The 27,805-nt window shown below is 36.7% G+C and overlaps 1 protein-coding gene across 2 annotated transcripts in view; it reads right to left on the bottom strand.

Moving 5' to 3' along the window:
* The window catches only part of LOC134529392 (AP-2 complex subunit beta), a 150,697-nt gene that overhangs the window by 19,296 nt on the left and 103,596 nt on the right, over positions 1 to 27,805 (bottom strand). For both annotated transcript variants that reach the window (XM_063363408.1, XM_063363407.1), the window contains 3 exons: positions 17,806 to 17,987; positions 11,998 to 12,084; positions 8,291 to 8,420 (listed from right to left, as the gene is read on the bottom strand). In XM_063363408.1, the coding sequence (XP_063219478.1) occupies positions 8,291 to 8,420; positions 11,998 to 12,084; positions 17,806 to 17,987 (399 nt within the window). The remainder of the gene's footprint in view (positions 1 to 8,290; positions 8,421 to 11,997; positions 12,085 to 17,805; positions 17,988 to 27,805) is intronic.

Raw genomic sequence — 27,805 nt, 5'->3', positions numbered from 1 at the left:
TAAGGATTAATAAAAAAACAGTTAAAATAAATTTATGTCAGAGAGATGTTATTTCAGTAATCAATAGGAACAAGATTATACGGTAAATTGTGCTAAACCCGAAATAACACTGAAAAGCATGTCAGTACAACATGTAGCACCAAAATGAAAGTTAATACACAATAAAGCACCAAAATGCTGCTAAATTCATGAAATTAATCTGCATTTTTAATCATAACTTAACACAAATCAAAAAAGCATTATCGTTTAATATATTAAATTCATTGAAAGTAGTTCATTTAGCACTAAGTTTATACCAAAAAGTATGTAATAAAAAGATATGAATTTTTTTATTTGGATCTTGCAACTTTTATTACCAATTTATTTTTACATTATGACATTGATGCATTTTTCCAAACTTATAAACAGTATTTACGATTTATTTTTATTGTTCCGAGTAGAGATGCTAATTACAAATTATTATATTGCAAAAGTGAATCTTAAATATTTTTCTTTTTCTTTCCAAGAAAGAGATATGATGCGCCATAATTTTAAAAGACTCTAGAATTAAGTTGGCAATGCCATTCCAGAAACACTGAGAACATTCGGCCAGATGTGAAACAAGTTTATTTTATTTTAGTATGTATGTTTATAGTTTTAATTTTATATATTATTTTTATAGAAATGGCTACCCATTTATTACAACTATATTATTGGTTTAAGATATTTAAGTAAGTTCATGTGTAGACAATATGAAGTTCGCTAATGGACTTTTAGAATGCGCGGCGCGCGAGTGGATGTGGCAGTGCTTCAGTAAGATGCATACCACACACATTGAATAAGAACATGTAGGAAACATTAACACGTTATCCAACGGCCTCTGCTTACACATCAAAGCTAAAACTGCAAAATCAAAAACTACTTATTTAATAGCAAGATGAAGAAAAATGAAATAAATTTTAAATGTTGACAAACTATGATAGCATATAACCAACAAATTTTCAAATATCTTGAAAACAGGAAGTTGTGCAAATTCTTAAACACTATGTCAGGAATTTTGCTGTCTTTCTGTTAAATGATTAAGTGAACAGCACCCAATTAACATAAATAGCAAATATTTTAGTATAAAAATATAGGAAAGTCTTCAAAAACGGAAGACACGTGTGCAGTGCATTCTAGCGGCATGGCCCGATTCTACAGCATAAGCTCATTTGAATCAAGGTTATTTAGCTATTTTTAATAGTTTTTTTCCAAGTTTTCTCTAGTTCTAGTAATTTATTATGGCTGGAAAAGTTCCTGCAATGTTTGGTTGCCTCAATTACGATGTTGCTAACTGCTCGAAGTTGTTTTTGAAGTTAAAATTGGGTTAAAATTCATTAGGTGCCGAAGTCACTTGCGTGTGGTAGCATTAACCTATATATATATATATATATATATATATATATATATATATTCACTTATATGAACACCGCGGGATATAGCAAGCTTATCTGTGTGCCAAATAAATCTCTGTGATCGAAAAAATGTTCTGATATTCATTTTAAATATTTTAATAGTCAAACAAAGAAATAATAGCTACTTCAAAAATATGTTAAAATTATATTACTCCGTAAATAACACAATATTTTACAATCAAATTTAAACAATGTATTTGCTAATGTGGTAATTATGCACAGTTGGTAATCGAATTTCGTAGGATCGGAACCCGTGTCGAATTCAATATAAAGTTTTACATTTTCTTCTATGACTCATTATATTTAAAAAAACCATAATTAAAGAATATCTTATTATTACTTCTTATTGTTTAAGTAAGTGCTATATAATAACTTCATATACACAGCCCAGTCCGTTGGTATGGTTATTTTACACTACGTAGGCATATAACACTTTCTATTTACCATGAAAATAAATCTTATAAACATATTCTAAATGTTTGATTGGGTATACGTAAATATGTGTATAAACATAAAGAAAGTTTGTGTGTGTTTGTTTGCATATTTTTTTTATACAAATTAAAAATTTTTCCGAACTTGATAAAATGTCACAGCTTACACAATTATCCTAAAAACCACTCCTATTACCCTTTCCCACCCTTTAAAGAGGAATTTTGATACTTCTTGGTGAAATTTTGCACAAATGCAGTTTAAAATAAGAGGAATAGAAATCTAACTAAATATGGAAAAAAAAAATGTGTCTACAACCTTTAGGGAAACAAATCTCAATGCGTATGAAGTAAAGACATTACATATCTGTACATTTAATGCTTTTAAAGTTTATTCTTTACATGTAATAATGTTTTTAAAAACATTGTTGTAAATATTAAATTGTAATTTTCTAGAGTAAGTGCTACAGTAAAAATGATATATAAATTCTGAAAATTGTACTTTTTGAGTTCCTCTTATTCTGTTTGATGACTACTAAAGAGCATTGCGATATTTAAAGTAGTTTACCAATAACTAGTTCACGGTTTTGAACAGTGGATAGAGTTAGGTTAACTACATTTAAAATGCTGTCAATTGTTGTAAATAGTTTATTAGTTTAAGTTAGCGACATTAAAAACACGTGTTTTCGGACACAAGTACAGTACACTCCCTATTTAACGCGGTTGTCGGGGGACATAACTTTTACCCGCGTTGTTGCATAACCGCGATGTTTCGATGTAACCAAGGTCAAAAGGCATAAAACACCGCCTGTGTTCTAATAGGTCGGCAAGCACGCACAGTATAGACGGCCCGCCTTTGTGCGGACTTTGCATCCGCAGTTTTCACTAAACGCGGGTGAAAAAATAAAAATAATAAATTGTAAATATAAATATTAAATGTTGAATTTTATTTTTTATTTTTCCGCATGCCGCGCACAGTTTGTCGCATGGCCTACGAGCGCGCCACACGCCGCCATACACACGTGCGGCACACAAGCTGCTGCCAGTCTCGTGGTGTCAGCCACAGTATCTGCTTCGTCTGAGTGTCCGTAACAAAGTAAGTGCAGTGTGTGCGGTTACACACGATTTTGTGGTCAAAGTCTTCTAAATAGAAAGGCCATAGTAATACTTCAAACCGAATATGAATCGCAAAGTACCGAGTTTGATTGACAAAATAAAAATTCTAGATTTACGTACTTACAAATAGCGTGTCTTTTGCAGAAGTATGCAGCAGATACGTGAAAACTATTCTAGCATTCGTACAATATAAAATAAAGAATCGTCTATCGTGTAAAGTGGTTAAACTTTGTTATCCATGCTTACAGTAAATTATAAATGGTCACATGTGGGATACAAAAATTGCGCCAAAATAATTTTAGCGCAATCAGTGGCGCCGTATTAAAAAGTCTGTTAAACGTTGTCTTTACTTATTCCATCAAACGCTTTGTCGAGTTGCTGAGTGTGTGTGGCTCGGATCGGCAAGTGTTATATTCCCCAGCCTCTGGTTAAAGGTCGGGAGGCCGCTACACATAAACATATCCGGGGCTTGTTTACTACCTCACGGCAAAAGTGGTACAGTATGGTTCACGTAAGTATTGGACCACTGGGAATTCCTCGGCAAAGATTAAAATTACGCTAGCTGATTTACTTTATTATTTAATGTTAAAACATTATACCAAAGTAAAAAGATGAACGTGTATAATACAACGAATAATATTACGTCTGTAGGTTCAAGTTGTAACAAAACATTTATATGTCTCCGCTTGTCAACACACGTGACCACGAGAAGTGTGCAGACGGAAATGAGTGAACTACTCAAGGCAAATATTGTAATAGGATAATATGGGAAACTCCGGCCAATTAGCATTGGCGAAGCGCGAGACACCAGACTGCAGCGCATTCTATCGGCGTGGACTGAAGAAAGCCCCGCGTAATTCAATTTTACGTGCATATTAAAGGCAACATGTTTACACAATTAAGTGCTGTTTTTACCAAAACTAGAAATTCAAACAAATTTAATGCTATTATTCATACAGAGATGTTCTCAGGCTTTATTTAAAGGTATGTGTCAAAGATAGATATGTAATTATGTGCAAAATATAATCTATCAAATTAACTGAACAAGTAGTATGTAGTATCTAATTGGTTTTCCAGCTGTTTTATTTTTAAGGAAACAAGAACAACTAGTTTTAGTAACGGAAGTAAATTGTATGTATGAAATTAATTTCTCACCTGAAAATGTGACTGCATTTTAAATAAAAATCCTTAATTAAACCGAAAGAAACTGCTGTAAACAAATCATGTTACAAGAATGGTAAGGAATTATAATAAATAATTACTTTATAATAAGAGACAAAAATATAAAACAAAGGGGTTAAAATTGTGAATGCACGAAACGCGAAACACTTACTGCGTTGGGTCCGCTGGAAATCTGAAAAAAGACTGAGCAGTTTGTAACGTTGTAATTTTTGCAGCCAAACACCGCACAAATATTTCCGGCCATTCTGAATTACTGTTCACATAATAATGTGTTTATTTATTCGCAAATAGAACCATCATCTTATAGCACCAAACACACTTCAATGCCTTTTACCGCCGTTTCCAAAGCGTAGGTTCAGTCCACGCCGCCAGGTTCGCTGAACAACATGTCTCGCATTTTTTTTGTCTGTTTCCCATATTATCCTATTACAATATTTGCTCAAGGTCACCAGACTTCCCCCCTTTCGGCTTAATCGCCCCTCTCATCACTGGCGCTTATATTCTACTCCTCCCGTCTACACGGGTGTCTTGGTCGCATATTCTCGGCTCGTCTCTCCCCTCCCAGCGCTTGCCGTCAACCAAACCTATCCAAAATCAATCCCCAGCCGAGTCACGCTGGATAATGTCGCTGGACGGTAGGCTTTATCGGGTCCCCTGTCTGATGCTTTATTTGTGGGTTAAAAAAAATGTTAAGAACTAATGTTTCAGAAAATAACACTGGTCTGGATTGGATCATAATTTGAAAACACTACAAGATAGAGGAATAATGTACGGAGATATCTTGTTTAGAATTTCACTGCGGACATTTTCTACGCCTAGGCTTTTTTCTGCCCGATGCTTAGTTTATGAGTTACAACGCAAAATTATCCTAATCGGCTGTCAATCATTTATTCCATTATTATTACAGTAGAAACTCGTTAATCCGTGACGCGCTAATTCGGGAATCGGATAATCCGGGACGATTTAAAAGTGCAGAAAAAAAAGAGAAGTAAAAATTGTCAGCGCTTAAAATTAACGTCACGCGGGCCGGCGGCCGGCAAACACTGCAAGCCTTCGCATGGGCCGCCAAACTCTGCAACGCTGTTTGTACCGACCCTTTGTGTCGTCCCCCTTTCAGCTGTCACATTTGTCACTCTTTAAACTTGAGGGGGATGTCTTGACTTCTGCTTCCCGTCTCCCTTTGTTTGTTTCCACCCGCCAGCACGGCAGGCGCCTGGCGAGTGACGTGTCTGGCTGGCATTCGGCTGGACGAAGTGGGAAGATTGAGAGGGAGGGGGGGGGGGGGGGGGGGGGGCTACCCAAAATTTATGTGTGCAAGTTCAGCACGATCTTATCTTTCTCTCTTCGGCTGTTGTAAATGACCGTGAACTAATGGCTAGGCAGTGCCGTATTTTTTTAAGCCGAGACTAATTCGAAGACGGTCTTTACCGTGAACGGATTATCCGGGTTTATTACTTTTTTTTTTACAGGATTTTAATTAGCCGGGCATCGGCGGGTCCCAATTAACACGAATAATGGAGAGTTTACTATTTTTTATCCATCTGCTGCCATGGCGCAGTAAGCCTCGGTAGATGTTACGTCACATGACCTTGGCCTTAACCCAGCTGCACGCCGGTATCTGAGAAGCTTGACAAGACCTTCCGGGCTTTAATCGCTAGTCCGTGAAATTCGGTAATCCGTGATTATCTCGGTCCCGACCATCACGAATTAACGAGGTTCTACTGTGTTATTATTATTATTATTATTATTATTATTAATTTCTGATTGGGGGACATGGTTTGACCCGCGATATACCCGATTCCGCGATCTATCGGGGCGCGGTATACCGGGAGTTAACTGTATTCAAAAATATAAATTTCTGAATTTTCCATTTTATTTTCCAGATATGCACCTATTTTAAGAAATAAACAATTTATCATGTCTCACAGAATTATTTATGAAATAAACTATTTACGAAAATTCTGATTTAAAGTTAAGTATGTTTCATTGTTAAAAGTTCTATGATATTTGTCCTTTGGTAGTCATGTTTAAAGTTAGGGAATTTTTTTATGATCTTTAAGTCAATATATTTTTGTTCATTTGTGAAAACTTGTTAAGATTATGAATACACTATTTTAATACAAATATATGAACAGTAAATTCATCTTGAGATGACTGCTAGTTTTCAAAAGACGAGAGAAAATCTATGCCAAGATCGCCCATTAAAATACCGAAAATTTGAATTTTGTGGGTATTCTTCATGCCAAGCTACTAGGATCACTGCAGTCAGGTGTTGCCAGCGTTCGCCATGTTAAAATATTTTAGTTTTCTATAATGTTTTATTACAATATCTTTAAACAGTCTTAAAATTTGGTACGAAGAATCTTTCTTTCTCTCTCTCCCAATTTATATAAGTAGAGCTTAAATGATCCACACAATTTAAACATGTGAACAGATGATAGGCCAATTAATGAGGGTTCTAAACTAAGAAAACTGTAAGTTTCCGAGTTAATTTTTGACGTGACAACGTCTAATAAATCGATGAACGCCGGCTGCACGCACGAAAAAGGATGACTCATTGTCCCGTTATGCACATTGTCCCGTTACGCTCATTGTACGCTTGCGCTGCATCTATCTCTCTTCCACTCAATTGGAACAACCATCGATTTGACTTTTCCGAGGCACATTAAACTTGAAACACTCCTATTCGTTTCCTACTTTTCCTATCATCGTCCTATCCTTAACAGAATAACACAGATTGGAAGAAGTTAAATAGCAAACATGTATAAAAGTTATAGTTAAAATAATCTGTTCATTTAAGTAATAAACATATTTGAATTAATGAGTGTAAATAAAAGTAAATTTATCAATTAAATTGTAGATTTCATTTCACTCCTTCTTTGTATCCATACAAAATAGTGATAATTCAATAAAAATGATTCAATTTTATTCATAAAAGTATGCAATCATTTCATCAATGTTTTGTTATGACGTCACGTTAAACTATCGTCCGTAAACTGACTTTACAGACAACATTTTTTTTTTTTTTTAAATTTGAAACCCCAACCTATGAGAATTTATTAGATACTGTGGTAACGAATTTCCATTCTTCCTGTGGTTCAGCCTGTGCTAATATTAAAATGAAACTTTTTTTAAATTCAAAATCTTCATTAATTGGATTAACTATGCACAGCATGACTAGTTCTAGGACATTCTGTTTATCAAGCAATACTGTATCCAATATTTATAAGTCTTATTTTTTAATTAACTTGTGTGTAAAAAAAAGAAGATGCACTTTTTGCAATAAGGTGAGACTTTGACCGGTCCTTCAGCAAACATTCAGACTAACATCTCATTACTGTCACCTGACTTACTATCATGTATAGATAATTATTTTAATAATTTTATAAAAATATCCATATACTGAAGTATAAATGTTTACTGAACACCTGCCAAAAATATCTCACAAATTCAACAGTCTGTAACAAAAGCTACGAGTGTTATTTTTTGTCAAAATTCTTGTGTGAAAGGCACCAACGATTTTTTCCGCCTCTGTGGGAAGTCAGTCAACTAGGCGGAAGAAATAATTATTTGGGCTGTCATAAGATAAACACCGCCATGGCAATCGCTGGGCAAGGGGGGTGAGGGACAGGCGAGCATCCAGTCACCACTGTGTATTAAACACATGCCGACAGTTCTCATCCAGTTTTACTGGCATGAGTGGTAAAAACCGCAGATAAATCAACATCATGGATGTCATTTGTGGCCCCAAACAATGGAGTTATAGCCAGCTTTTTAAGTATTCTGCTCTAAGAATTTTTTTTTTTGTAATCTTCAGTCTTTTAACTGCCCTGAAGACAAAATAATTAGTCAGACTTTGAATTTATAAAACTTTGAACACCCATAATTATATAACTTTGCAATAAAAGGGATAAAAGGGAATTAAAAACTAATTATGCAGCTTATTTTGTAGTGCACTCGTGACAAAAGCAAAAAATGAGAAGCAGGTTCAAAAAAGCTTTAAGTGACATACCCACATGCTAAGAAAGACTACACAAAGAAAGAAAAGAATGAAGCATAATGTTGACAGGTATACATGCACGAATTGCTACATTTGTTCATCATAGTTACATTGAAGGTAATAGAAGTTACCTGCAAATTATTCAGAGGCTCCATGCGCTGGACAGCTCCAGATGTAGCCAAAGGTAATGAACACTCGTGGGACATGTTGGGTGGCAGTGGAGTCATGACCTGTAGTGGTGCACTTGGTGTCAAGCCAAAACTGAAAAATGTACATTTAATGTATAAAACTGACATTAAAATGCAGCATTGTTGTATTCTGTGAAAGTCTAGCCTAAAATGTATTTTTCATTAGTTTGTTACATTCCAGGTTAGCCCAGCAAAGCAACCCAGAATAGCAACAAGTTCATGATACACTTGAAAAGTTTATGTTAATAAACAATGACTGCAAAGATTATTTTGAGCTAGTCATTCTCACCAAAGTTAGGACGAATAATCATTAAATAGAGCTATTTTCTCTATAATTTTTTTTAAAAATAAAACTTCATTGAAGAGGCTTTTCTTTACTATTATTATTTTTAAATAGACTTACATAGATCACAACTTACATAACTGGTCCAGATGACTTTCCACACCTAACCACTGTAGCTAGTCGCTCGATTAAGAACAAACAATTGAAGTTCCTTAATCAAGTTTTAAACAAAGATAACTTGTTCCGAGGAATCTACCCGGGGAGATGACCACGGTCATCCTGGGCCAACCCTGGGGTCTTATTTTTAGTTGCAAAAGTCCAAAATAAAATAAAAAAAGAATGTTAAAAACTTGGCCTGGCCCCAACGTAGGCATTAAATCATCCCGTCACACTTTCATATAGAAATTTGGAAAGTTGTGACGACGTGACCTACTGGTATGACGATCGAGCGACAACTAGTTGGACGACGTGGCTGCCTTCCCTTACAAAGTTGGAAACAAAGGGAAAACAGCCCCGTGTATCAGCTGACCAATCACAAGAAACAACAGGACACATGACCATGTATGGAAAAATATGCGCTAAAATTGTTCTCTGGAAGTCTGGCACATCACATCACAGCATGGTTCGTCCTGACTTGCTCAAAACATGAGCCCAGCAAACATTCTAGTCCATTGCTGTGCAGTCATGCTGCATATTTCCCAGCAAAGCACTTCTTAGACAAAAATAACAACTTGTTGGTGCCAGGGTGTCACGTTCCTGTCTTTTCTTTCTTTATGCTTCTAGAATGTTACAGCCTCACAAACCAGAAAATGATTTAATAATGAAAAAAACATGTTAATTTTAACTGTCCAAAAAATAGAGAAAAATTAAAAAAATACATTCAAGTTTACGTAAATACTAAACAAAATGACTAATTATGAAGATTTTTTTAGCATGAACAAAATACCTTAAATGAATTAATTAATCGATAAAACATGATTGTAAAATAATTGAATGGGCAAGATTAAAAAGGGAAAGTTTACACATAATCAAACTTTTGGGAAACCGAAAAAACTTGAAAGTAACCAAATTAAAAGTTGAATAAAGAAACTTACCGTTAGTTGCTCCTTATAACCTTAATCAACAAATATGCAAATTAATTTAACCATTGTATTGTAATAATGGCTGTGATATGAGTTTAAAAAGGGTGGAATCTTTCCATTTATAACTCAATAGACTTTGAGGTAAAAAAATTTATATAAAAATAATGTTTGAGCTTGAAACATTTAATTTATTATTGTTCAGCATATAATGTTTTTTAAACATTACTCACACATGTTATGATACTAAAATGAATGAGATATTGGTCTTTGACTTTGCTCACTATCTCTTATTACTCTCTATTTTCATTCTCATCCCCACCAATAGGCCACTCTAAAATGTTATTGCAAAACCGTCTTGATTGTTCTGGCACATAGTGAGCTACTTTGGCAACAACCTGGAGTTTCTTCTCTTTTATGGGAACAATTCCATTTTATGCCTTTTCAACAGGAGGGTCTGCTTCACCTTTGTACAGTTTAAAAACTTCACTATATAAGTGTGAGCTGTAACACACCCTTCTTTGATGCTGTAAATGTTAAATACCTAATTATTTTAAGAGGCAGTTTGGTTTAAACACTAGCAAAAGTATTTTTGGAAAAGGTTAGCCAACAGTCTTAAGTTCACAATTTGTTCAATGGATACAGATTTCCCCTCAAACAAAGGCTGCGTCGTTTTGGCAATGCTAATCATATTGTTGTATTGATCAGGGGAATAACTCCTATCGTGAGGTTTCATGCTTTTCTTAATAACACCAAAGCTTCTGTCACAGGGGAGAAAACTGTGTCCTTTAATGGGGAAAAATACATGTACTACTTCATTAAATTGCCTCGTATTGGTAAGAGATAGGAACAATCTCACCAAAGTGTGATTTTTTTTCTCTCTTTTAATATGAACACAAAACACGTAATGCCATAACTTCATAAAATAAAAAATTTCCTGAACAGGTATGCATGACAAAGGAAGATTTTGCATAAAATCAAAGCAGATTCCATGTATATTATTTCTATTAGAGCCTAGCTAAGTTACTTCTTGGATTTTTTTGTAAAATTTACATGCTCTCCTTTTATGAACTATCAATTCAGCTACAGTGGCCCATTTAACATTGTCATTCAAAGTTTATGACTATATTTTTGTATTTAGGTCTTCTCACGTTGAAAACACGTCAACTTGAGGCCTACCAAATCGGTACCCATAGTTTTCCTTGGAATACGTAAAAAAATACTCATTTTATCATTTCTGAGATCTGGATGCTTTTCTAGCAGCATTTCGTGCATCTTTGTGCATGTCAGCCCAGCCTCTAAATATGTAACAGGAGTTGAAGAATAGTAGGACTTTTTGGGGTAAGAATCGTTATGTTTTATTAGCTTTCTTAAAACATCATTGGAATTTGGTTATGGTTTTCATGTTTTCCCCTCATGTCGGAAGGTTGCCCTTTTGCTAATATGTGTGTTAGCCGCTAAACCATCTTATTTGAAACAGCATGCAAGCTCATAAACTCTTTCCGGCAAACTTATACTCTGTCGGAATCTTTCATAGCAAAGTATTTAAAAGATGAAGAAAACTTTTGAATCCTGACCTTTAGGCCAATGCCGTTCAACATCATGTTTGTTCTATTAGATCTATCAGATAAGTTTCCTGTTCATTCTTGGGTCTACCACTATAAACAGATTGTATTATCTTTCCTTTTTGATCATTATTAAATCTGACAGTGCTCATTATCTTGCATTCACAGTCATATCCAGTTTTATTTTGCTAAACTAACCTGCCACTTGTCACAAACTCTTCCCCTTTTTGTCTTGCTGTTTTCAGTATTTCTGTGATATTTCCAGATCCTCTTCTCTTTTTAATGGGGCTTTTTTCAGACTCTGAAGCTTTAGAGATTGTTTGAAACGCTTATTTAATGATGACACAATCAGAAATAAAATATAGGAAAGATTCCTGGAATGTTTCCTTTCTTAACCTCAGTAAAAACTTTCATGTGCTCCTACAGCATAATTATGAAAGGATCCTTTCCCCTTTTCATGCCAAAATATGCATCTTAAATAAAGGAATAAAATGGCTATTCCAACTTATTGGCAAAAAAAAGTGGAATCTTTCCCATTTTAATTTCACCCTTTCAATTATGAAACCTTAAGAAAACATAAGCAACATAACACATTCTTAGCTAAAGTGTAATTATTAGCAGGGGGCAGGAGTTACACTATGCTACAAGTAGTTTACATTTATCTCATACTACATCTATTTAATTTCCAGTCCAACAATAGTAAAACAAAAAAATTCCACTAACCTGTTTTTGTTCAATTGAATAGCAAAACCAGCCATTGGCTGCATCGCTTTGTTTGTGAAAGTGAAGTCCATGTAAATTTGGCCATTTCTGCAAGAGAAAAAAAGCTGTTAGGAAGAAGCATGATGCTCATCACTTAACCAAATAATAAAAGGATTGATCCCTGCTCTTCTCAGTTTATTAACCACGACAATCCAGGGGGCAGAGGTGTGCGTGCGTGCACGTGCATGTTTTTTTTTGTCAACTGGCAATGGCTATCAATAGCCAGGCCACCCCTAGAAGAGATGAGGAAACTACACTAAAGCACGAAACCCACTGAATCGGATCGGCCCGGCTCGGCACGGCGCGGCGCGGGTCGACTCGGATCGGCCCCACCTTCTCTAAACCCACTGGAGCGACAATCGGACCGGACCGGCAGTAACTTTGGACAGCTCTTCAGAAGACATTGTTGTGGCAATTGCTTGTAATGAGCTGGTGGAACAACGCAAACATGGTTTTTGGGTTCACAACATTTTCCTGAAACGGGAAATGTTAGGTTAATACCACCATTTATTTCCCCAGTTATTAAACGACGAGCGGAAGTTTACGGAATACTTTCGAATGTCCGTGTCTAAATTTTATGAGTCGGTTGCCGTGTTACCACTACGAAAACAAGAACTGAACTTCTGTAAATCGGTTGGCCCAGAGGAGCGATTGGCACTGACACTAAAGTAAGTACATGAAAAGTAATGTTATGTAGATAGTGAAATCCTTTAAAAGCTCACGCTCACAAACTACACATATTTGTACATTAATATGCATTGGTTTACTTCCAGGAAAATGGCAACGAATGAGAAAATTGTGTTAGCTACAACAGTTCTTCATAATTTGTTGCGGAATGATGTGTGTGCATGGGAACCTGCAGAACAGGAAAACGACAACGAAATCTGTGCTCTCCAACAGTTGCCTAGAGTTCGCGGGAATATCGCAGCACTTGCAAGCAACATAAGAGACTCATGCAGAAACTATTTCGTCTCTGAACATGGTAGTGTACCATGGCAAATGGATCACGTTTACAGTGGCAGGCATGCCAGGCCTTAATGAAAAATAAACATACTTGCAACTTTCGCGATAAATTTCATAGTAGGCCTATATAATATGAATCACAATCACTTTGGAATATTGTGTAATTGTTATTCATAAATTATTGTCGGTTTACAAACAGGAGATAATATTCTATTTAATAATGTGTGGAAATATGCTGGAGTCGATTTGAAATGCCACGCAGGCCCACAGACAGTCCACAGTCGAACCGGTAAAGGTTTATATACACAAAACTTGTTGTGTGATTTTATAAACTGTTACGGACATATTGCATTGTTTAATAACTTTTAATCCTTTTTTTTTCTAATGTTAGCCTGAAGTATTTTTTGGAAAATACATGGCAAACAATTTTTAAGTTGTATGTAGCATCTACAACAATATAGTTTTGAAAAAAACAGATAAAATTGTTTTTCTTTGAATAAAAAGAACAAAATACCAAAAATTCTTTCGCGAGCACTATCGACAGTCCTAGACATAATATTTCAGTACATCAATGCAGTAAACATGTTTCTGCAATAATAATGTAACGTATTGTCACGGTACAACAACACGAACTAACTTGGCATTGTACAAATCTAAGCTACATTGGATGCTCTAACAATTATAATATTACTACTACTACATTTAATGATTATAGTAATAATAATAATAACAGAACCAAAAGAAGTAGCTACTGACGTGTACACTTCTCAAATTTCTCGCTTATTTCTTTCCACGCATTCTCGCGCCTAGACGCATCATGAAAATACACATGTGACGTATTGTATAGCATATGGTACTCCCTCACTGCTTCAATTAATAGTTCTTCGTTCATTTCCATTACCATTTCTAAGCACTACTTTCACCACACTAGCCGATCGGGCCGGCCGGCGGAACGGAAATTATTCTTTGCCGACGATTCTGGATGGTGCCGCGCCGAGCCGAGTCGAGCCGAGCCGTGACAATGCTGTGGGTTACCTCGCGTACAAATGCATGCATACTTAATTTTCTGTCCCGGTCGGTGCCGCACCGTGCCGTACCGAGCCGGGCCGATCCGATTCAGTGGGTTTCATGCTTTAGTGTATATTTTCTAAGGATGATACACGAACAAATTGGGGAAAGAAAGATTGATGAAATGAATTTCATAATGGGTAAATACAGATGCACCCGGTTTTGCCAATTCATTTCAGAGTACATCACAGTAGCCAGTTTAGCATAAGGAATTAGCAAGTACATATCCTTCACTGCACAGTTTAAGCTGTGAAGTGCATGCTTTGCAGAAGAGCACGTAAACAAAAAAAGAGCTTGAGTGGTAAATGATAGAAGGAACATAGGCTGTACGAGGCATGCAAACCAATGTTAATAGGTCCCTGTGTATACCCAACCCGATTATGTACTCCTTACATTTTATGTCAGTGTCACAAGTGGCATATATTTATCTTGCCTGCCCCTTCACCCTTATTATTTGTAAATGTTCAAAAGCAGTGAGGGTGTAAAGACACCAGTTGCAGGCAGGAGTTGTAATTGCAGTGTTGCCAGATCAATGGCACTGGTTGTTTGCCAGTTGTGCTTCCAGGTGTCCAGCCACCTGCTGCCATCTGATGCAAGCCAGTTGATTCACTGCTATAAATGTGTATTGTCAATAATACAATATTGTTAACTATACAGTATTCTTCTCTAACAAGGTTTTTTGAATAGTATTTCAATTTCCTAAGCAATATGGTTGATTTTAATGGTAAGTTAAATTTTTAAAATCAATGTATGTATTTCAGGAACAATGGTTGTTAAACATAGATGGAATAAAGACTAAAAAATCAGTTCTATCAAAACTACATATTATAAATATGGAACTTCATTATAACAATTAGTAATATTTGTAGTCTTTAAGATTGTTGTTCCGGAACATTATTGTACTATTAGATCTTAAGTTATTAACAATAAAAATTGTTATAGCCAGCTCTGCACTGTTTTCATTCGCTCAATTAAACAAATGTTTCCATCACAGCAGTTGACATTGAATAGAGTTGCTTAGTTCTTGATGTGTGTAAAGAATTCAGCATGTGGACACTATGAACATGTGGCCACCTAGTCATGAAATTAAATAGAATAGAATGGACTGAGCTTAACATCTTGATGACATTGAGGCAATTATAGAAAATGAAATGTGATGATATGCTAACGAAGCATTGAGAGAATGAACGGATGGAAAAAAACAGGAATACCCTGAAAAAAACCCACTGGTGCACGGCCAAAAACCACCGCATTCCCATTTGCAAAAAATACAGATCCCCCCTCCCCCCAAAGGAGCACCAAACCCATATCACCTTGGAGGGAGGAGTGATCTGACCACTACCACCATGGTCCCATGTGTTAAGAGGATTCAAACTCTGCATATAACATCAAACATTTCCAAATACCTTCACAGGTCAGGCCCAAAAACTTTGCTCAGGCTGGACAAAAATATTGACAATATACTTCCATATGACCTTTGTTTCTGTTTCGACTACCATCCCAGAATCTTGTGAAAATACTCAACGTACTATAGCTAAAATACATGAGTAATCCTTTATTACTATGAACATTTGTTTGACGCAGCATGATAATGCAGCTGTAGCACCACAAGTGCTCATTATTCCAAACCCTCTATTGTAAGGCATTACTTTTATTCAGACAATCACAAATCAACATCAAATTTCAACACATATAGCTCAGTAAAGCAAACCATAGCTTCAATGTGTTACTATCAAGTTATGTACCAATTATCAAGTGTTCACAAAAGACTGAACTTAATGCCAAACCAGAACTTTCTGAATTTTTTTATTGCAAAATTCATCAATACAATTCAACCATTCTTGCAAATAGTCTACAGTAAAACCCTCTTAAGAAAAGCTTACTCAAAAAATTAATTGCATAATAAGTTTAAATTTTTTATAATAGACCTATAATAATTATAACACATTTTACCCTTTTTATTAGTTTTCCCTGCTAATAAGGTAAAGCTACAAAAACTTTGAGAAACATCTTACAGGGATTCACTGTAATTGAATTGCACTATCCATAACTAATAGAAACTAATTAAGTACTCTAGGGATATGACTATCCATTTCATTAATTAATAAGTATTAATTGCATTCTCGCTGCCCAGACTAGAAAGTAGTCACAATATTTTTAGTGGTGCACCGATATGACTTTACCGATTACCGATTCGAATACCGATTATGAGAGCAATAATCGGCAGATACCGATTCAGTTACCGATTATAATGAACAAATTTTTTTAAGTGTAATAATGCACACAAAAATTTTTATTCCAATGTGAATTTAGGTAAAATTGAGAATACAGTTATAATAACAGTATAAAAATATATAAAATACACTATTAAGTCATTGCAAAGTGTAAATTAAATTAACTTCTATTTATATTTGTTATTGTAAACAACTTGAACTACAGTCTAAAAATTGTAATTTACAATAGGTAAGTTTTGGTTGCAGAAAACTAGCATTATTATCGACTATGACATAAGGTTGATTCGAGAAATTACTGTTTAACAATGTAAACATGTTGCTTTATTTTGTTCACTTGAGTTTATAGAAAAATGTTTCCACACTTCACTTTTTTTCTCCCTACTCGCCATCTCACTATAATTATATAAAAATGACACAAAACCAATTCTAACACATGTGATTTTATTTATGTTGACTGAATATATAAATTATAAATACTTTTTCACTTTTTACGTCACATACAAATAACACAACAACGGATAATGTTACCAAAGACGCCCATAACGAGTTTGTAAAACGCAGTGATAAACTCTAGAAGGTATCGGGACCACGATTTTGAACCGCTACTACGACTCGAAAAGATTGATTGTCATAGAATCCACTGCAACTGCTTGTGGTATTTTGATTGCGTGCCATTTATTTTACGTCTCTGGCTATAGGTAGTGTACAAGGCCACTAAACAAAAGACAAAACCAAAGACGACACGTAAATAAATGTGTAGGAAAAATGTATTTTTTATTGTTCGAGGCAATGAGATTAATTTCACTTAACTAAATATCTGTAATCATGATATGACGGAGTTAGATGAATTTTGTAATATATACAAATATTTTCGTATTTCGTCCTAAAATGTGTAACAAAATATTACACGGTAAAAACCTACTTTATTACGCCGGGACGTAGATAACCGGCAAAGTAATCGTTAAGATAATCGCAGATTACGATTAATCGGTAAGTACCCATAATTGCAGATTACGATTCATCGGTATCCGCATCGGTGCACCACTAAATATTTTTCAAATGACCATAATTTGAGATTGCAGCGGCAGACAAGAAAATTTTAGACAAAATTCAAGGAAATGTTCTGCAAAATAAAATCTGCAGATAACTGAAGTCTACAGTCAGGGAAGCTGCAATTGGCCAGGAATGACTATATTATCACTGTTCTTGCTGTATTAGTTACATTATCTCTCTAAAAGTAAACACTTCACCCAGTAAAAATAGTACAGAATTAGGAATTCACCATATTTCATTACACATATATAATTAATGATTTTTTACCACAAACTGTTAGTTTTTACATATGCATGGATATAGGTAACCATAAATTATGCCAAACACAAAAATCGATTTGCAAATTGGAAAGAAATGTAAACTGTAAGATTACCACTATTGCACAAACTGGTGTTTCAAGTATGTGGTTAATATGCACATAGTATGGTATCTTTTTTAACTAGCATATTACCTTCTGGAAAACGTGCCACATATATCAAGGCCTTTGCCTTTGTCAGCAGGTAGCCAGTTGATTTTCGGAGCAAAATATGAAGTTGGTGTGGCAACAAAACTGAAAATGTCACCCAACAGCCCAGTGGTAGACTGTGACACCCCTGGAGCATCTGCACTGCCACTGACATCTGATCCAACCAACTGTAATAAATCACAAAATGTTTAGTTTTGTAAAGTTGGCTTAACATCTTGTCTACTGTGATGTGATTGGAGACAACACAAAACTACACAGACCAGTGATATTTTGTGAGGAATCTGCAATGGCTTATTGCAAGGAACATCCCAGAATTTGCCTCGAGTGGACTTACCAAATTCATAATAACCAGACCGGGATTCCAACCAGAGTCCTCTGTAATGAGATCCCAGTGTTATCACTAGAGACATTGTAGCAACCCAGGTTACTGACCTTCCCACTTGATAAATAGTTCAATTTAAAATTTATGTAAATTTAAATTAAATGCTAAGGTTAGTTCTCTTTTATACAATTAGGTAACAGCTTGTTATTCCTTCCAAAAAGCTTTTATGTGTTTACAAATAGTTTTAATATCAGAATTTATTTTGTTTCATGCTTTTTTAATGTTTCTGATAGTTAATTTAATTATGAAAAAGTTGTTGAACTGGATTTTTACTTAGTTTGGCCAACTATATGAGTTTTTAGATGTTTTCATATACTTTTTCAGTATTGTTTATTTGTCCCCTCAAATAGGGGAGGTACTAAATAGTTATTGTAAGAATAAATACTGTAGCCAATGGTAAGGCAGTTTTTCAGGAAAGTTCCCAGCTAATTAATTTTTGTGTAAGCTTAGTGATGTGCTGAGTTTTGTCAGTTATTGTCTGGACGAGGTACTGATAGGCCGCGTGTTAGGCAGTGGCCCACAAAGTACAAGATGTGAGTTTAGAGAACATTTTGGGGCTGCGGTCCGGACACCAGCAAGATCAACATGTTTTTATCATTAGAACTTTGCAACTAGAAATTTCTGAACAAAGTTGTCAGTGAAGTCTGCAACACAACTTTAAATACATTTTTAGTAGTCGTTACAAGGACAGAGACTTTTGGCGGTACTGTAAGTTCGTGAGAAACCACGGGAAATTAGTGCAAACTGTCTTTCAAAGTAATAATTATTCTTTGGTATCTGCGAACAGTCAACACCTGTGTTGTGTGGAAGTCTGGGATGAGGTTATGTGCAAAAGTTGTATGCTCTAAATGTACCGGCTTTGGTGGTTGCACAATGACCACTACAATGGTTGAATTTTTTCAATAATCAATAAAAAATATATCAAGATTAATCAGTGTCGAAGAGACCTTATTTTGGTAAACCAATTGACGATGGTAACATTTTTCTGGAACTTCAGGAATTTTTTCAGCATTCGAATTATTTATGCAAGTGTTTAGTTAGGTATGTCCAACCCAGACAAATTTTTGAGCTAGCAGATGTGGTTGGAGCGACAACATGTATTTGTGTTTTTATTTTATGACACAAAGTGGTGTTATTTTCCAGCTGAAAGTGGTTATTATACTTGATTATTTTTCCAATTTATGTCAATTTATCTTGTTACTAAACGACTTGGTAAACAAGTACAGTCTCTATCCATTTTATATCATATCTTATTTCAGGGAACCAGGACACAAGACCTGTGCAGGCAAACATGTATAGCCTTTGCTTTAGGGTAGAACAAACGTCAAAAAAGTGTAGGTGCAGAAATAAATATACCTTATCTCTAGGGCCTAGAAATTTTCGCTAACCGCAAAATAATGCGAAATTCCAAACAATTTACTGTTATTCACGCAATTTAACCATAAATTGTGTATTCGCGAAATAATGACGAAATTAGTATATAAAGACATTTTACATTAAGTTCCGTTTACAGTGGCATTTCTTAATTAACTTGTAAACCATATTTACTCCATTGTGCTACGAGTATTCTCCTTTTAATAATTTCGTCCGCATTCCACATAACCTTGTTTTTGTTTACGTGCGGTGCAAATGATTCACAGCCATAGAGAAGACCACGTACACAACAGTAAACATGCCATAAAATAAACGTGGCAAATAATCAATTGTTCTAGTATAGCCAACGTAGGAAACACGTGGAGTAAATGGGAGTTAAAAATGGTCGACTTGCACTCGCTTGCATTACAGACTATCGATCTAACTATCGAAACGATTGCGGCCTACGTGACGTCTGTGAGAATACATAGAGTTTTTATTTGTTTTTAGTTCCTATTTCCTGCGATAACGATCTAACCACGTGAAGAGATTGTTATTATTGTATTTAAAGTTGTGTATTTTTGGTTGTATCGGCATCGCGAGTTTAAAATGCCGAAAGTAGTGACTGTATTTGATTGTGCCCGGGAATTTGAGAGTGACGGCTTTTACGTGTTTGATAAAGTAAATAAAATATTAATGTGTAGATATTGCAACATTAAAATTGAGTGGTCTCATAAAGATACATGTCTGAAGCACTGCCGTGACAGTGCAGTCCCCAAACAAAAGAAGACAGCTGCATTATCCCAAGCAAGCACAAGCAAACGACAGATCAGTGTTGGGGACAGCTTCCAGACCTTTAAGAAGACAAAAGACGATAAAGATGTTTTTGTGACATCACTGACCAAAGCATTTATGGATGCAAACATTCCACTGGAAAAACTCGGCAACTCATCTTTAAGAAACTTTGTGGAAACGTTTTTTCCAGGTGGGGAACAGTTGCCATGTGTGAAAACCATTTGAGAAAAATACATGCCTAAGATTCAAGAATCTGCTGAAGAGCAGTGGAATAAATCAGTTGCAGGGCAAGACATTTCAATTTTATGCGATGAAACTACTGATAAGAAAGGGCAGTGTGTGTTTGTTGTCCTAATGAAAACTTTACAAGCTACTTCTAGTGGGTGCTGTTAAGGTTTTGGAAAACTCCAATGCAAGCGAGTGTTCACGAGCAATTTTAGAGGTACTATCAAAGTATGAGATTGAGCACACAAGGGTAACTGCAATTGTATGTGACAATGCACGCTACATGACTAAATGCGTAAATTCTCTCCCAGTAGTAGTTTCATCTAAAGGCAAGGATGTCATTCATGTGCAGTGTTGGAGCCATAAACTATACCTCATCCAAAACATTTGGCCCCAAACTCTCCCACAACTGAACGATTTCATCGCAAAAACCAAAAGTGCATTCCAAAACACTAGAAAACGTAAATACAAATACTTCTGTTTTCTCAAAGAACGTTATCCTAGTAAAGAAAAAGCCATGTGTTGTTTCCCTCACCAGTTCTAACGAGGTGGAGCTCTTGATTTGTGTCTGTGGCATATGTGAACGAGTACATGGACGACTTGGTGACTTACCTCAAATCATTGGATAATGAGTCGACTGTAGTCTTACAATATTTTGTAAGCTTACAAAAGGAACAGCTTGACGTTGTTCAGTGCCAAGCTGAATTTTTTGTTGAGCATGGCTGCACTTTGGTGGATTTGACGAAACAACTCGAGGGTTCACACTACCCCATGTCTCACCTTGTCACTGGTAAGCTCTCTGATTTGTTGAGATCCTTTCAGCTAGTTAAAGATTTTCAGTTTGGTTCGAGAACGAGTGTATCTCTGAAGGCACTGTCAGCAGTAAAACAGGGTTCTGTTAAAACTCAATTCCAGTTGTGTGGCTTGAAGTTCCACTCAAAATTGCTGAAACTGGTTGCTGAAGATCCAGCCAAAGTTGTTTTCAAGAGTCTAGGTCACCTTTTCAATCCCCGGGAAGTGATTTTGAAACAAGTTTGTGATGACTTGGTAAAGACAGGGAAGTTGATACCTTTTGTTTCAAGTATTCCGGCAAAGGAATTCTTAGAAGGCTACTCAGCGTTCAAGCAAATCGTGACGGACAAAGTCAAACAGAGTAATAGTGGTGTAGACATTGTGCCGATACTATTGTCGTTGAAACTTGATCATACAGTTTTTGCAAGTAACGTCTTGAAAGCTGTATGGATTCCCGTTTCTAATGTTGATTCAGAAAGGACATTTTCGGCCTATTTCGATGTCTTTTCAGACAAAAGAAGCAGCCTGAAACAAGAAAATGTCGAACTCATGGTCTCGTATGTACTTCAATGAGAAGGCTTTATAACATTGTTGAACTTTTCATTTATGGCATTTGTATGATAGTCCTACTCAATTTGAAAAAAAAAAAAAACAGTATTTTTAATTTGTGAATTTTGTTGTTCATAGAATGTTTTCAAATAAAAATATATATATTTTTTAAATATGTTGTAAAGTCAGACTTTACTATTGTAAGTAATTAAGAATCAGAGATTAAAAATTCATTTTTATGCAATTTAATTAATTGCAGCCAGTTATTATTGTTTGTACATGTTTTTTACTTAAAAAGTTTAATTTCTAATGTTAATTTTTATGACGAAATCTAGGGAGTTTTGTGACGAAATCAAGAAATTTTTATGACAAAATGTGCTGATTTTATTTACCATTAAAGTAGGGCCCTACTTATCTCAAGTTGACAGGATCATAAACATCTAAGAATATAAAAAAAACTGCTTAGTATATCATTCACTTTTTCTCATGATTTTTTTAATTTTTTTAAATTTATTTAATGATTTCTTAACATTTCATTCTAATGAGGTCTCGCTTCTATTAAAGGCAGAGTCATGATTACACGCCATGAATCCAAGCAGGTAGTACAGTAGAGCACCCCTCAACCGTAATTCCCACAAACGGAACTCCCAATATCCGGAACTAATTTTCCAAAAAAAATATTAAAACATTACAAAACATCTCCAAAACATTTCCGCACTGGAACGAGGTGTTTTTGCTTTTGCCTGACTGTACATGTCTTGTACAGGCGCACGCACGTCTGTCAGAGAGCTAATTATAGCCAGTCTTTCCCACGCATTGCGTAAATACACCACTGGTTTTCGCGTCGGACGTGAATTTACTATAAAGATGTTTATGCTATAAGTAGTTTTATTGTTTCACTATGTCAAGTAATCGGAAAATTCCGGCCGGCCCGAGAGTATGTACACCGACTCCCACTACACACGCTGACACGTGATAGCAAGTAACATTTACTTCCAACGTGTGTTGCTTTCAGTTTGTAGACAATTTAGGGTACAAATATGTATTATATACATATTTATACGTTAATATATGGTTAAACAGTCTACATTTACCTGTATTTCTCTATCTCTGTGTTTTTAAACGAGATGCTTGAAGTGTTATTCTTGTGTATGTGAAATGTAAACTGTGTGTGGCAGTGACTATACACTCTCCGGAAGTGTGAATCACTAGCACGTCAACACAGAAGTAACACAACACTGTAGCTGTAGGCCTACTACCTTCCCCGAACCCTCTTCTCGTCCTCTTTGCTCACGCACGCACCCACCCACAGAGATAAGAAACACGTGCCTGCCAGCTTGCTTGAATGAAGGTCATTCAACCGGCCCGGAGGCCGGCACTACCGCAACTCCCCTTACCCGGAATTTTCCCATAACCGGAATAGACCTCTCCCCAATGATTCCGGTTGAGGGGTGCTCTACTGTACATCACAATAATTTGGCAGGCTGTTTTTTTTTATAAATGCCGGGAACAACATGTAAACAATAAACAAGAAGCAAAACTTTAACACTAAATCGTAATAGAAATTAATATAAAACAAATAAAGAATGAAAACCTAAAATGGCTATGAAAATTAAATAAAAAATACAATTTAATAATTTAAACAGGAGATTTAACAAAAAATTTAAATTATAAATAAGCCTAAGTAGTCGCATCGGCCACACAAGAAATGAGAATATAGTGTCCAAAGAACCAGATACTGAAGAAGCACTTCTTAGTCAAATGGTTGCTGTTGAAACAAAACACAACATAAAGAACTTTAAAATATCAAATTAACTATCAATTGTGTAGCTTTCGGCATTTGGTTGGTTGCATTCACAGTTTAGTATTTATCTTTGGTGATGTTACCGTGTTTTTATACAGCAGATGTAATGGAAGGATAAAAATAAAAAAATAAAAATGATGGTTGGAACTTCAATAGCGTCAACACTGCTGTAGAGATGCCATGCAACGGAACCAAATAATTTCACTCATACCACACGTTAGTTATATACCCACCTTACGTCAGATCAAATGGACTCCCTTTCCTAATCATGCACATGCGCATTGATGAGAAGCCTGTTAGCTGGCGGTCAAATTTAGTGTTGTCACAATGTTTTTGAAACAAGAACAATGGAGCTGGGTAAAGATTGAATATGCAAGAGGTCGTACAGTACGACAGTGTCATCAAAGTCTTCTAGAGGCTTGCAGGGAAACTGCATTAACTTACAAAACAGTGGCGAGGTTGGTAAAATGTGGCAGACGTGTCGGCCAGGTCATCCTAGTGTCACTGAAGAAGAAAAGTATGCTCTTGCCATGTCATTACTAGACGGTGATCAACGCCATGCAATTCATAAGCTGGCTTGAGACAGGATTAGTGCATATGACTATGCTTCACATTCTGAAGAAACGCCTGGGCATGAGAAAAATTGCATCACAATTGGTTCCGCATAATCTGGCGGAAATGCAGCAATGACTACAATACGATGCTGTTCATAACCACATGGAGTGCTATGAGCACAAAGGGCAGGCTTTCTTATGCTGTATCATTACACTGGATGAGACATGGGCCAAATCATAAGAGTCACAATTGAAACGCCAATCAAACGAATGGCATCATTACAGGTCACCCCCAAAGATTGAAAGTTCATTAGAACCCTAGCAATGTGAAGTTATGGTGATTCTCGTGTCAACTGTGATGGTGTTATGCTAACACAGACTGTTCCCCCACAGCAGACAGTCAATCAGTCAATGCACATTATTACTGTTCATTTTTGGACCACAACCTACGACTAGCTCTGAGAAAGCAGCAGCGACACTTTCTGCAGAACCCATCCATGATTTTGCAGGTCCATGCTCGGCTGCATGCAGCGCAAACTATGGCTAATTTGTTTGATCTATCGGGCTGGGAAGTGCTGTACCATCTACCATACTCCTTGGGACTTGAGCCTTTGTGATTTGACAAGGATTCGGAAATTGTGTATTGCTATGTTTCTGTGAGCGATGTGCTGTGATTGGCTGGAGAGGTTGTGCACCTGCCACTTTCTTCAGGGGTGGTACGCATTTGCACGTAGCCTCATCAGTCATTGTCTGAAAAAGGTATTGTTAGGTAGTGTCAGGCGGTGACTCAAAAAATTATACAATTTTTATGGTTTGACGAGAGAATTTTGCGGCTGTGATCCAGGCGCTACCTAATATAATCAACCTTTTTTTCATTTTTGTAACTTTTTAACTAGAATTTTTTGAACACAGTTGCCGGTATTTAGACCACAATAAAGGATCAAATGAACTTTGTCTTTGTTCCAAGGATGTAGTCTTTCGGCCTGTACTGTGAGTTTGTGTGCAACCATGGGACTTAATTGCAAACTATCTATTAATATTCATCCGTTGGTATCTGAGATCAGCCGACGTGATTGTTTTTCGAGTATGTGAAGAGGTTATGTGCAATTTTTTGTATACTCTTACATGTACTGACTTTCGTGGTCGGAAGATGGCCGTTATGTGCTGTGAATTTTCTTGAAGTATTAGTAAAAATATGTTAATATAAGTTTGTGTCAGAGAGACATTATTTTCAAAACCAATCGATGACAGTAAAAGCATTTTCTCTGGAACTTAAATAATTTTCAGCACCAAATTTATTTCTGAAATTTTAATGAAACATGTAGTCCCCTCCTAGGCTAGTCTATTTGCTAGCCGAGTGTTCTGGGCTGTGAGTGTATGTAAAGGAGGTGAGGACTCCAAATAAAATAATTTCCAATTCTACATATAGAGTTAGGATACACAGCAGTGTATCATCCAGCAGCAAATCCTGAGGAAAGAGTGATGAGAGAGTTGGGCACTTCAGGTTATATTACAGTGAAAATCATCGCTAGTGGCTAATACAGTGAGCTACGAAAAATGTATTGTTACAAAACGTAAGCAGGGCCGTGGCGCGCGCAGGTTCGGAGCTGGCTGGCGGCCCCGCACTGCCACTGACGTCAAGTGGCCACCGCAATGTCAGACGTGCCGCGCGCGCCTGGTGGATTACAAGGGTTGTAGCTTCCCCCCCCCTCCTTACCGTGGCTCCCTGCGCAAAGCCGTTATTTGACACCTGAGAGCTGGGGAGTTCCGCGGGCCGCCGACGCGTCTCGAGATTTCTGGCGTCGGGTCGGCGTAGAATGACGCGAGTGGCCCCAGCCGCGCTAGCGACTTCTAGAAGTGGCACCTGGGCCTATATAAGCCCAGGACGCCGGCCTCCGAGGCAGTTGGGAGTTCAGTTCTCAGCAATAGGTGGGTGGCGAGAGGCCGCGGGTGCGGTGAGAGTCCCGAGCAAAGAGTCGAGTGGATCCTCGGCGAAGAGAAGTGCGACGGCGGCGGCGGAGTGCGACGACGGAGTCCTGCGATGGAGGTCCACGACGAGTGTTGCGGCGAGAGTTGCGCCAGAGGTGCGGCCCAGCGAGGTGTGCGGTGTGTAAAACCGAGTGACTTGGGAGTAAACCTTTTTAAGTGTAATTGATTATTAGGCATTTTTAGAAGATTATTTGTTAGTGATGTTAATAGTGGTAATCAATAAAACTGTGTAGTAAAATCTTTAATTTGGCTATACATTTACGAACCCAGTAGTTTTCCCATGAGGATTTATTTCATTTTAATAATTCGTAACATTTTTGTGTCAGAAGTGGGATAGCAAATTTGCAAATAGTCAATAATGACTAAAAAAATAAAAATAAATTAGAGTTTAGATTTTCTGTATTAAAATTAGTGTTAGTGTTTAGTAGGGGTTTAGGTTAGCTCACAGAAGAAATTACAGTGTCGTCATAAGACATTAGTGTAAGGCTTGTAGTGTATGTGGACAATAAAGTTGGCTGCCGATGAGCTTAAGAATGTCATGGCATTCTTGGACGAAATGAAGAGTCAGCTGGATGAAGTGAATCATAAAATTGATAATGGTCAAGAAGAGATGAAGAATAACAAGAAAGAAATGAAGAATGAACTGAAGAGTAGCCAGGAAAAAATGTAAAATAGGCTGGACGAGATGAAGAGTGGCCAGGAAGAAATAAAGAATGAAATGAAGAGTGGCCAGGAAGAAATGAACAATAAAATTGTTAACTGTCAAGATGAGATGAAGAATGCTATGAAGACAGATCGAGGACATCAAGAAAAACCAAGAAGAGATACAAAACAAAATAGTTGCTGCACAAGAAGAAATGAAGAAGATCGATGAAACCAGCATCTAGTTGGAAGGAAAAGTACAGTGCTTGGAGCAACATGTAGCAGAACATGAAGAACTAGTAGCGCAACAGCTGGCCCAACTCGAGCAGGCCACCGAACAGCGAGTATCAGCGGTAACTGAAGTGTGCCGTCAGATGATCAAGGAAGCTACATTGGCAATGAAAAGGAGCAGTTATTCTGGAGAAGTGAAGGTGGAAGGCGTAACTGGTCACCCAAAATTCAAGCCACCCAACTTTGATAGATAACTTTGATGGCCAATCATCATGGGCTGTCTACAGGCGACAGTTTGAGGCAGCTGGTGAAGTGAATGGCTGGGACGATGGAGAAAAGGCTACGGCACTCGTCTTAGCCCTGCGAGGATCTCCAAAAGAGCTGCTGCAGACCATACCAGTTACAGACCAGAAAGAATATGGGGTATTAGTAGAGGCCCTTGAACTGAGGTATGGTGACCGACACATGGGCGAGGTGTACAGAACAGCCCTAAAGACACGTCAACAGAGATCTTCGGAAACCCTCCAAGAGTTCGAAGCCGACATCGAGCGACTCGTGCACCTCGCCTACCCAGAAGCGCCAGCAGCTAGCCACTAGTGCTTTTATAGACGGGCTCAGAGACGCGGAAGTTCAACAAACTCTTTGTTTGGCCTGACACAAGAAGAGCTG

This window comes from Bacillus rossius, chromosome 2 (genome assembly GCF_032445375.1).
Source record: "Bacillus rossius redtenbacheri isolate Brsri chromosome 2, Brsri_v3, whole genome shotgun sequence".
Lineage (NCBI taxonomy): Eukaryota > Metazoa > Arthropoda > Insecta > Phasmatodea > Bacillidae > Bacillus > Bacillus rossius.
Note: the sequence above shows the minus strand (reverse complement) of the source record. Positions and strands in the feature narration are given on the sequence as shown.